At 59.4% G+C, this 10,625-nt stretch overlaps 2 protein-coding genes across 4 annotated transcripts; both read left to right on the top strand.

Moving 5' to 3' along the window:
• The first annotated feature begins 1,202 nt into the window (after positions 1 to 1,202).
• On the top strand, positions 1,203 to 5,813 carry LOC110481455 (deoxyribonuclease-1-like). The gene is made up of 9 exons (XM_021550059.4): positions 1,203 to 1,492; positions 2,669 to 2,816; positions 3,280 to 3,368; positions 3,523 to 3,606; positions 3,729 to 3,844; positions 4,603 to 4,715; positions 4,994 to 5,148; positions 5,232 to 5,328; positions 5,625 to 5,813. Exons 2-9 carry the CDS (start codon positions 2,670 to 2,672, stop codon positions 5,676 to 5,678), a joined length of 855 nt encoding a protein of 284 aa, XP_021405734.1. The 5' UTR covers positions 1,203 to 1,492; position 2,669; the 3' UTR covers positions 5,679 to 5,813.
• LOC110481454 (deoxyribonuclease-1-like 2) lies at positions 5,105 to 10,611 on the top strand. Of its 3 annotated transcripts, XM_085592457.1 has the most exons (10): positions 5,105 to 5,148; positions 5,232 to 5,328; positions 7,323 to 7,527; positions 7,827 to 7,915; positions 8,880 to 8,963; positions 9,080 to 9,180; positions 9,251 to 9,363; positions 9,560 to 9,714; positions 9,834 to 9,930; positions 10,422 to 10,582. In XM_085592457.1, exons 3-10 carry the CDS (start codon positions 7,381 to 7,383, stop codon positions 10,470 to 10,472), a joined length of 837 nt encoding a protein of 278 aa, XP_085448583.1. In that variant the 5' UTR covers positions 5,105 to 5,148; positions 5,232 to 5,328; positions 7,323 to 7,380; the 3' UTR covers positions 10,473 to 10,582. The 3 variants fall into 3 exon arrangements, with proteins under 3 accessions (XP_085448583.1, XP_021405733.3, XP_085448582.1); XM_021550058.4 differs by lacking the exons at positions 5,105 to 5,148; positions 5,232 to 5,328 and having other exon boundaries at positions 7,246 to 7,527; positions 10,422 to 10,611; XM_085592456.1 differs by lacking the exons at positions 5,105 to 5,148; positions 5,232 to 5,328 and having other exon boundaries at positions 7,491 to 7,915; positions 10,422 to 10,611.
• The last annotated feature ends 14 nt before the right edge of the window (positions 10,612 to 10,625 follow it).

Genomic DNA, 10,625 nt, shown 5'->3' with positions numbered 1-10,625 from the left:
CCGTGCCAGCCCGGCAGGAGCCTCGCCCTGAGCGGGGCTTGGCCCTGGACATGGGGACAGCTCGCCCCGGGACCGGGACAGGCCGTGCCAGCCCGGCAGGAGCCTCGCCCTGAGCGGGGCTTGGCCCTGGACATGGCGACAGCTCGCCCCGGGACCGGGACAGGCCGTGCCAGCCCGGCAGGAGCCTCGCCCTGAGCGGGGCTTGGCCCTGGACATGGCGACAGCTCGCCCCGGGACCGGGACAGGCCGTGCCAGCCCGGCAGGAGCCTCGCCCTGAGCGGGGCTTGGCCCTGGGCTGGTGCTCGGGTTGAGTGCAGGGGTCTCAGCATGCAGGGTGTGGGTGTGAGGGGATGTCGGCCCTGGGCCCGCTCCTTGCGCTCACTCAGCGCCCTGGGTGGGTATTGCCCTGGGGCTTAGCCCTGGGGGCAGTATTGGCCCCGAGGGTGCTCCAGCCCTGGAGCGCTTGGCGTGAAAGGGTCTGATCTTTGTGGGGTCTTGGCCCAGGAGTGTTGTTAAGCCCTGGGATTCTGCTTTGAGGGGCTCTTAGCCTGGGTGAGACGGGATCTGGGGGACTTTGGCTCAGGAGGGTCTTAGTCCTGCATCTGGCCCCTGGAGGGGTTCCTGACCCGAAGAGGGATTGGCGATGGAGGGTCTTGGCTGGGGAAACCTGGCCCTGGGTCCAGCCTGGGGAGCCTGTTGGGGGGTCTAGGTCCAGCCCTGATCCCGCTGCGGGGAGCACCCCTTCTGGAGGGTGCCTGGCGCCAGGGAGAGGCTGCCAGGGCCCCCAGCCCCTAAGGATCACTGCCTGCTGCAGGGGCTCTCCTGGGAAACACGGCAGCTGCCTCTAAAGGCAGGGACATCAGCCAAGGCCACTGGGAAAGCGCTGTGGGAGCTGTGGGAGCGGCTGGAGTGGAGAGCTGCCACCCCTCAGCACTGCATGGCCCTCCCAGGACCAGGGCCCGAGCCAGGTGACCTCCTGGGGAGGGTCTGGGGATGGACACCATGGCAGGGATTTGTGATTTTTTTGGGACTTTTGGCCTCACACCCAAAGACCACACTGGGATGGCTCCTGCTGGCCCCAGCACACTCACAGCTTGTTGGAAATGTGGGGCACTGGATGGGAATGATTTGTGTTGGTGAAATAAACACTTTTTAAGAGAACTTTTATCTGGTGATGAGTGAGAGCTGCCCATGCCACGTATTGGGAAGCTGCTGATCCCCACAAGAGATCTCTGGCATTCATTTCACCTTGTAGAGCTCTTGTTGGCATTTTAATCCCTTCTCGGCCTTACCTGTGGTGGGAGGCATTGGCAGAGGTTGAAAGAGTTCTTTTTTCACTGAGCAGACCTTTGCTTCTGTGGAAAATGCCATATGGAGCCTGCGGCCTCACATGATCCTTGGCTGGACAACCACCTGGCAAGGAGAGAGTGTCCCTCTCCATAAATGCAGGTGCAGATCCTTCCCCTTCCAGAGTCCTTGGACGACATCAAAGGTAGGTCCTGCATTCCTCTCTTCCTGCACCTGTAGGAGCTTCCCTTGACAAGCTTCCCTTGACCTCCTCCAGCTCAATTTTACTGCAATGCTCTGCTGGGCCAAGCCTGGGTGTAGCTCAGGGATGAATATGCCCCTTGTATGTGCCTCTGCCTGGGAGGTTCAGAGGCTGCTGTGCTCACCAGGAGTGGGGAGGATTTATGGGGCTATGGGCAGTTTTTGGTATGACCAAATCATGGCATTGCCAAATCACTGCGTTATCAACTGTGGTGTTAGAGGGAAGAGTTTGGAGCAGGAGTGCAAGTGGGAAAAGTGAGGCTTTAACTAGAGCAGCTGCCCCAGAAGGAAAAGTGAGCCTGAGACCAGCAAATCCTTCCTCAGGCTGAGATTTGGTGTGCCAAAATCTGGAGCATTTGCCTGTCCTCTCAGCCTGTTTATCAGGCTCTGGGTGAGTTCAGGCACTCAGGAACCCAGGCTTGGGCAGGGCTCAGGGCTCAGATCCCATATGCTGGTGAAATATTACCCCAGGCAGTGAAGTGCCACGGGAAATACTTCCCAAACGCCTTCCCCGTGGGTGGGAGCTGCAGCACTGCCTGTGCAGAGGGTTCTGCAGGAGCCAGCCTGGGTGAGGATGGGGCAGGGGCACTGCTGGGGGATGGGGGGCAGGTTACCCCAGGTGAGGATGCTCCAGGCAGTGAGGAAGGTGGGGAGGGGTGTCAGAGAGGATCGATCCCTTGTTCTGTCCCAGCACAGCTGCTCTAGGGTCTTTGGGGTCTCTAGCAATGATTCAGAGAAAGGTGGGAGAGGCACAAGCCAAAGGGATTTTGGGGTCCCCGGCCACTGCCACCAATCCCAGGCCATTAGAGGTGTCCAGGCTGAGCTCTTCCTCATGAGGAATGAGGAAGTGACTTCTCTGTGTCACCATGAAGTGGCATTTATTTGCTGGGAATTTTCCGCTCCAACCCTGTGAGTGATCTGGCCTCCTTCCAGGAGGAACAGGTAGGATGAGGCCCCATGCAACAGAGGTACAATCCCTTCATCCTGGTGGTCCCTTTAGAAAACAGATACCTCCCAGTGAAACCAGTATGGCCAGTGGGAATCCCTGGTCACCCCTGTTGGCTGTCCCAAATCCCTCTTCTGACCAGGTGGGCTGAGCCTCTCCTGCACCTCTGCACAGGATGGCAACCTCAAGGCTGGTGTTGTCGCTGCTGGTCGCAGCCCTCCTGCTCCACGTGGCCACCACACTGAAGATTGGTGCCTTCAACATCAAAGCGTTTGGGGACACCAAGATGTCCAACCAGACCATCGCAAATATCATCACCTCTGTGAGTGGTGGGGGGAGGAGCAGGCCTGGACATGCTCTGCTCTTTGGGATGCAGCCAGCTTGGGCAGTGGGACACCTGCTTCATCCATCCATCCATCCATCCATCCATCCATCCATCCATCCATCCATCCATCCATCCCTTCATCTACCCACCCATCTGCTCTTCCCCAACCACCATCTCCCACCTCAGGCCATCTCCACCCTTGCTGATCCCAGCCAAAGCTGGGTGAATTTGATGTTGCCCAGGCTCCTCCCTTGGAGCAGCTGCTGGGTGGGTGGGTGGTGGACATACAGGGCCCTTCCAAGCCAGAGCACACCAACACAGGGGTCTCCTCCCTCGCCCTGAGGTTGCTGCTGCCCTCCCATTGCCAGCCTGGGAGCCTTTGCAGCCCAGAACAGGCAACCAGAGGTGCCCCCAGAGCAGCTCCTGGCCAGGGCAGAGCAGCTCTGAGCTTGTCCCCCAGGTCCTGTCGGAGTACGACATCGCTCTGGTGCAGGAGGTCCGGGATGCCGACCTGAGTGCCGTGAATGACCTCATGGACCAGCTCAACAGGTGACCCCACGGCTTGGTGTGGGAGTGACTGCAGAGGGGATTCTGGGATGGATTCCAGCCACGCCAGGGCACCTCTGGCTCAGCTGGAGAGAGCCTGGTGGATGCTGGGAAGCACCAGGAGCCTCCTCTCACTCTCTCCACAACTTGCTCCCAGTGCTGGGAAGCACCCATACAGCTCTTTGGTCAGCGTGCCCCTGGGTCGGGCCAGCTACAAGGAGCAGTACCTCTTCATCTACAGGTAGGGCTCTGCCAGGCGTCACCTGCTGCCCTCCCCAGCAGCCCCCAAAGGGGATGGGTACTTCTGGGGGTCCTGGCTGTGGCAGGAGCAGTGCTGGGGGCTGCCCTGCTCTCCTCCCTCAGGTCAGACATAGTCTCCGTGCTGGGAAGTTACTACTACGATGATGGTTGCGAATCCTGCGGGAGCGACACCTTCAGCAGGGAGCCCTTCATTGTGAAGTTCTCCTCACCCACCACACGTGAGCAGAGCCAATGTTGGGGGATGCCCAGACCTGGCACAGGGTCCCCTCCACGCAGGGCTGAGCCCAGAGCTGTGCCTCCTGAGCACAGAGGGGGTTGCAACCCTCCACCAGGGTCCCACCCATGGATGCCCAGGGGTCCTATGTCCCTGCCCAGCATGGCCAGCAACGCCTGCTGTTTCCCAGGATGTGCCATCTCCTACCAATCACCTGTCATCTCCCACCATGAGTTCTCTCCAGTTGTGTGCCATCTCACATCTCCAGCTGCTTCCCATCCTGTCCTACATCCCATTATTTGCTACCTCCCATCTTGTGCTGTATCCCACTGTCTGCTTCCTCTGGCTGGGTGCCATCTCCCGTCATGTACCACCTCCCATCACCTGTCATCCCCCATCCTTTCAATCTCCCATCATGTCCCATTTCCCACTTTGTTCCACTGCTGACCCTGTGCTATCACCTCCACCTCCTGAGAACCTCCTCAGGGCACACACACCATCCCACCTCCTGCCCAAAACCATCCTGGCTTGCAAATGCTAATGGGAAACAAGCAGCAAACCCCAAACAGTGCACAAAAGCATGAAGCTCCCCAGTGGAACTTCCAGTCTGAGGGACAGGCAGAGCACCAAACTCAACACATCCTTTCCCTTCAACTGCTTTTCCTGGCCAGTAGCTGGGCTTTGCCCTGGGGTGGATTCCTGGGGTTCCCATTCCTGGCTCAGGGGCTGCACCCCAGGGGCTGATGGTCAGCTGTCCAGCAGAGGTACAGGAGTTCGTGTTGGTGCCTCTGCATTCCGAGCCCAGCCATGCAGCACAGGAGATCGATGCGCTCTACAATGTCTACACCGATGTCATCAACAAGTGGGGGACTAACGTAAGCAGCGTTGGGGAACTTGGCTCCTCCCCAGGGCAGCCAGGTGGGATGAACATGTCCCATGGGAGGCCTCCTGTACCCATCAGAGCAGGTGCCACCCCAGCAGTCTCCAGGCAGGGAGCTGCTGGATGGCTCTCCTGCCATTCCTGAGGGCTTATCCCTGCACACCGGGTCACCTCAGGGGGGTTTGTAGATTAAGAAATCTCTCTTAAGATTTCAGGGAGGCCCTTGCTGCCCTGTAAGGTGTGTGGGCAGGGACTCAGTGCTCTGCCCTGCAGGACATGATCTTCCTGGGGGACTTCAACGCTGACTGCTCCTACGTGACCAGCTCCCAGTGGCCGTCCATCCGCCTGCGCTCCCTCCACGCCTGCGAGTGGCTCATCCCCGACAGCGCCGACACCACCGTGGCCGACACCGACTGTGCCTATGACCGGTGGGTGCCGCGGCCAGGGCTGGCACGGGGGGCTGGCATGGGGAGGACTGACGGGCACTAACACCCCCGTGATGCCTCGGCAGCATCGTCGCCTGCGGCACCGCGCTGCGCCAAGGCACTGAGCCTGGCTCTGCTGCTGTCAACAACTTCCAGCAGAAATTCCACCTCCAGATGAAGGATGTGAGTGAGGGGCTGGGTGGGGCATGAGCCCACCAGCATTGGGATTTCCCCACCATAGCTCCTGGGAGCATGGGAGGGCTCTCTGTTCCCAAGGGGGCACCTAAGGGCAGCCTGAGCCCAGCTGTTGTACCAAATCAACCCTCCAGATTGAGCATTTTGGGGTATGGTCTAAATTTTGAGGATTGGAGTGGAGTGTTGGGGTCCCAGTCAGCCATGACAGTGGCAGTGGGTCCAGATGAGCTCAGGGTTTATGAGTTGACTGTGGTCAGGTTGACTCTGCTCTCCCTCAAATGCAGGCTTTGGCTGTCAGCGACCATTTCCCAGTGGAGGTGACCCTGAAAGCCCACTGAGCCTGTCCCCATACAGTGGCTACCAGGACACCTCAGCACACACCTGCATCCCTCATGGGAGCCCACATGCCACTGGTGCCAGCCAAGCTGCCCACTGTCTCTGCAAGGAGTCCTTGGGCCCTTGTGGAAGTGTTTTGCTTTCTGCTTCCATTAAAAATGAGCCTTTTCCTGCCTCTGCAACTCTGGGGAGGTCCCTTCAGTATCCCCAGCAGCCGCTGGCTCCTCAGCCCCCCTGCCAGAGAGCCCCAGGGCTGGGGACCTCCTGCCATCAAGAGACCTGGACACATGGGGTAGTGAGCACTGCTTCCCTCTCAGCTGATGATGGCGAAATCCAGGACTCTGGGAAGGGGCTGGGGGGCTCCAGGCTTTCCAGGGTGCAGGACGCTCTTCTGCCAGCTCACAGGGCCACATCCTGACAGAGCCTGCCTGGCTGCAGGGCTGCTGACAGGGTGCTGACAGGGTGCAGGGAGGATGTGAGTCAGTTCCCAGGGGGCTTGGTGCTTCCCAGGGGGTTTCGGTGCCGACACAACACCGAGGGACACGGAACTCATCCCGAGACTGGGTGTGAGGATACAAAACCTGGCAGTGCACATGAGAGCCTGGCAAGTCCTGGCACGAACAGCCACCAGAGCCAGCTGCTCCGTTGTCATCCTGGGGTGATGTCACGGGTCATGGTGATGCCATGAACTGGCATTAGGGAATGCCAGAATGCCAGCCTTCCTGGGGCTACTTTGGGTCACCAATGGGGCTGTTCTGGGTGATACTATGGCTGCTGCAGGGGTTCGCAGCCATCCCCTCTTGCCGTGGCTGGTGGTGCTCACCTGTCTGACCCAGACACTGGCCATTTCCTTCTCTTCCCTCTAATTACACTGCCTGAATCACCCAATTAAAGCCAGCGCCCTTCACCTCCTGCCTGGCCACCATGCCCACTCTGTGGTCCAGGTGCTACCCCAGATGGCAGCCCCCCAAGTCCCACATACCCATCCAGTCCCACAGGGATGCCCCAGCATTTCCATGTCTCCCTGTCTGTCCTTTGCTGTGTCAGCACAGGGATGGCTGGGCTGGCCCCACCCTGTCGCCCTGTGGGATTTTTGGTTTCCCAATGTGGGAAGGAGCTCAAAGTTATGTCAAAACCCCCACGGGGGTGTCCGACTCATCCTGCTTTGCCGGCACCTCCGCTGGGAATAAAGCCGCCCATCCTGCTGCCGGCAGGGCAGAGGTGCTGCACATTCAGTGAGGTAAGGATGGGTTTGGGCTCAGCTCCTTCGACTGCCAACCAGGTGTGACTGGGATGAACTGGGATAAATTGGGATGAGGAGTCACCCCTTGCCCCAGCAGTGGGGGCTGTGGTGAAGTTTAAGGATGTGGAACAACCTGGGGTGCCTGGAATGCTGGCAGTGGTGGATGGGGCTTGTGGGCAGAGAAGACATCCTGGTGGGGGAGTGGAGCTGGGTGATCCCTGGAGCTGGAAGAGGCAGACTCATAGCAGTGAGACAGGATTTATCTTCTGGGACTGGTGAGCTGGCAGACTGCCCACACCAGCTCTGCAGCCTGCTCTGGGCAATGCCCACCATGACACACTGTCACACACCAGGACTTTGGAAGGATCTACATGTTTCTTCCTCTACTCCAAATCCAAAATAGTGCTCCGAGTTCATCTCCCATCCCTGCACCTCTGTGACCCAGCATCGATCCTGGAAGAATGGGGACTGTGACACTGGGATTGTCCCTGCTGGCTGTGGCTCTCTTGTGCCCAGCCACTGCCACGCTGCGCATCGGTGCTTTCAACATCCAGGCCTTCGGTGACACCAAGATGTCCAACAAGGAAGTGGCAGAGATCATCATCAACGTGAGTGCAGCCAGTGCACCATGGGGATGGGCTGTGTGCTGGGACAGACCCCAACGGGGCTCCTGTGCCAGAGACGTGGGGATGTGGCTGAGGATAGGATGGCATCACAGTGCTGGGGACAGCCTGGGTGGATGTGGCGGGTGTCAGGCACAACCCACAGTCCCTCTGAGCCCTCCCTGGGGACATCTGCCGTGGCCCCAAGAGACATGCAAGTCCCCATGGTGCTGAAGCTGGAACTATGTCCCTGGCTGGGAGATGGGTGGGAGACTCACCCTGAGCTGTCCCCGTTGGCCCCGCAGGTCCTGCGCCGCTACGACGTGGTGCTGGTGCAGGAGGTGCGCGACTCCGACCTCAGCGCCGTCACCGAGCTCATGGAGCAGCTCAACAGGTACAAGAGGGGCTGGGATGGGGATAAAGCACCAGCAGGGAAAGCCCGGCTGCCTGAGCAGTAAGAGGCAAAACAAAGCTGTCCATCCATCAACAGAGTTTATTTTTGGAAAGAAGAATAGGAGAAACGTGCTGGGGCAAGGAGGAGGCACTGAAAACAATACTGGGAATAACCCAGTGAAGGGAATGGAGATACAATTGATACAAATCTCTTTTGAAAGCTGTAAGCTCACCAGAGCATGCAGGAACTACAGCTCTGGCAAGCTCTGTCTCCAAAATCCAACAGGACAGGGCAGAGGGGGAAGAAGGGACAGGCAGACCTTGCACCCCAAGACCCTGTGAATGGCATGGGGACCCCAGGATGGGCCCAGCAGTGGATGGTGCTTTGAACGGGGTGGTTCTGGCACCCTAGGAGGAAAAGGGGCTGCTGAAGTGGGCTAAAACTGGCCACAGCAGGGTGGCAGCCCCTCCACCAACTGGGTGCTGACCCAGTTTTGGGAGAGGGCACGGCTCGGGACCATGCGGAAGCTGCTGCAGTGTTGAAAGGCAGCTGGTGCTCCTGAGCAGGTGTGCCCAGCCCATGTCCTCACCCCTTCCACGTCCCCTCCAGCAAGGCCATAAAGCAGCCAGGGCAGGGAGGGTGACGCTGGGTGCTTCAAAGCCCCAGGCTGCTCACTGACCTAATTTAGCTCTGCTGCAAATGAAGGTGAGGAATGTCCCTGAAGAGAAAGCGTGGCAGGAGCCACCCCATGTCACACTGTGCCCAAGGAGCCACCAGGGAGAGGCACTGGGGGCTTCAGAGCTGCTATGCCTCATGTCACCCCACAACCAGGGCACAGTGACCCACAGGGACTCTGGAGCAGGACCAGCTGGTGCAAACTCTGGGGCCACCCAGCTCCTGGGCATGCCAAAGCAAATCCAGACGGTCCCAGCCATGTCACTGTCCCGCCTTTGTGTCTCTGCAGCGCATCCACATCCCCATATGACTACAAGATCAGTGGCCCCCTGGGACGGGAGAACTACAAGGAGATGTACCTGTTTATCTACAGGTAATGGGGCTGGCAGTGCTGCTCCCTGTGCCATGGCACTGCAGGGCCACCAGCACCATGAAGGGGACACAGGGGCTGTGCCAAGTCCCCGGGTCACCATCCTTTTGTTGCCACAGGACAGATGTGGTGTCTGTGGTGGACACCTACCAATATGAGGACCCCCAGGATGTCTTCAGCCGGGAGCCATTCATCCTGAGAGTCTCAGCACCCAGCACCAGTAAGTGGGGGAACAAGTATGGGTTGTGGCATGGGGTGGCCGTGGGGCTGACATCCCTCTCCCCTGGCAGAGGTGAAGGAGTTTGTGCTGGTGCCCCTGCACTCGGCCCCACATGATGCTGTCGCCGAGATTGATGCGCTCTACGACGTCTACCTGGCCATCATCAACAAGTGGGGGACTGATGTGAGTGTCACCAGCTCTGGGGGGGACACAGAGGTTGGGCACACATTGAGGCTGTGCTTCAAGGTGAGCACAGCTGGTGCAGGAGTGGTGGGGTGAGAACCCTGCTCCTGCCCTGTGACAGGGTGGTCCCTGCCACCACCGTGGGACGGCTGGTGGCGGGAACAGCTCACACCCACATCTCCCATCTCCCCTGCAGAACCTGATGTTCCTGGGGGACTTCAATGCTGACTGCTCCTACGTCCAGCCGGGCGACTGGTCATCCATCCGCCTGCGCACCAGCGACATCTTCAAGTGGCTGATCCCCGACAGCGCCGACACCACGGTGGGCAAGTCTGACTGTGCCTATGACAGGTCAGCGCTGCCACCACGGCACCCCTGTCCCCTTCCCTGGCACCCTGGTGGCCCCCTGCCTGCCCTGCACTGCCAGCAGGGGCAGGGCTGGCACCCACCATCCACCATCTCCCCTGCAGGATCGTGGTATGTGGCAACAAGCTGAAGAGAAGCATCCTGTCCAACTCAGCTGGTATCTACAATTTCCAGCGTGCTTTGCAGCTGGACCAGGAGGAGGTGAGCCACTTTTGGGGGTCTAGCAGGCACCAAAGCTGAGCTGGCCCAGGCTGCAGGGCTGTCCTTGTCTCTTCAAGGGGCTCAGGGTGACAAGGGACCCAAGGGTGGAAACAGGACAGGGGATTTGGGGTTCCTGCCTGTCCCCATTGGGAAGAGAAGAGATGTACAGGGCTTTTTACTGTCTTCCATGGGCAGGACCAAAAGTATGGGGTAACCCAAGCCAACCTTCAACAACCCATCACTGGCACAGAGGCCCCAGATGAGACATGGGGCCTTGGAGGGGAGGTGGCCCCCTGCCAGTGCCCACCCCAAGCCACAACTAGGCATCTCTCCCTGAGAGCCTTGTGTGTTGTGTCTTGGGGCTGGGCACAGTGTGCCCCCTCCAGCAGGCAGAAGGTTCTGGCAGGGCAATTGACTGCCCTGCAAGCCCCAGCAGCACAGCAAGGGGTGAGCAGCTGACTGAACATCTCCCACCTCTTGCCCTCCTCCAGGCCCTGGCAGTCAGTGACCACTACCCAGTCGAGGTGAAGCTGGCAGCCTGAGCTCCTCCTGCAGCCACAGACCAGGATCCAGCTCCAGCTCCCACCACCAATCCCCACAAAGGCGTTCCACTCAGCCCCATCCACAAATTGTGTGCATGGGCTGCCCCAGATCCTGGTCTGGAGAAGGATGGCAGCTGGCTGTGCCCAGACCCC

This window comes from Lonchura striata, chromosome 14 (genome assembly GCF_050655825.1).
Source record: "Lonchura striata isolate lonStrDom1 chromosome 14, ASM5065582v1, whole genome shotgun sequence".
Taxonomy (NCBI): domain Eukaryota; kingdom Metazoa; phylum Chordata; class Aves; order Passeriformes; family Estrildidae; genus Lonchura; species Lonchura striata.
This window is presented reverse-complemented; position numbering and strand designations above follow the sequence as displayed.

Coding starts and splice junctions, on each gene's coding strand:
- LOC110481455 (XM_021550059.4), top strand. CDS start 2,670: ATGGCAACCTCAAGGCTGGTGTTGTCGCTGCTGGTCGCAGCCCTCCTG. Junction 2,817..3,279: donor TCGCAAATATCATCACCTCT/GTGAGTGGTGGG, acceptor CTTGTCCCCCAG/GTCCTGTCGGAGTACGACAT. Junction 3,369..3,522: donor CTCATGGACCAGCTCAACAG/GTGACCCCACGG, acceptor ACTTGCTCCCAG/TGCTGGGAAGCACCCATACA.
- LOC110481454 (XM_085592456.1), top strand. CDS start 7,548: ATGGGGATGGGCTGTGTGCTGGGACAGACCCCAACGGGGCTCCTGTGC. Junction 9,181..9,250: donor AGTCTCAGCACCCAGCACCA/GTAAGTGGGGGA, acceptor CTCCCCTGGCAG/AGGTGAAGGAGTTTGTGCTG. Junction 9,715..9,833: donor TCTGACTGTGCCTATGACAG/GTCAGCGCTGCC, acceptor TCTCCCCTGCAG/GATCGTGGTATGTGGCAACA.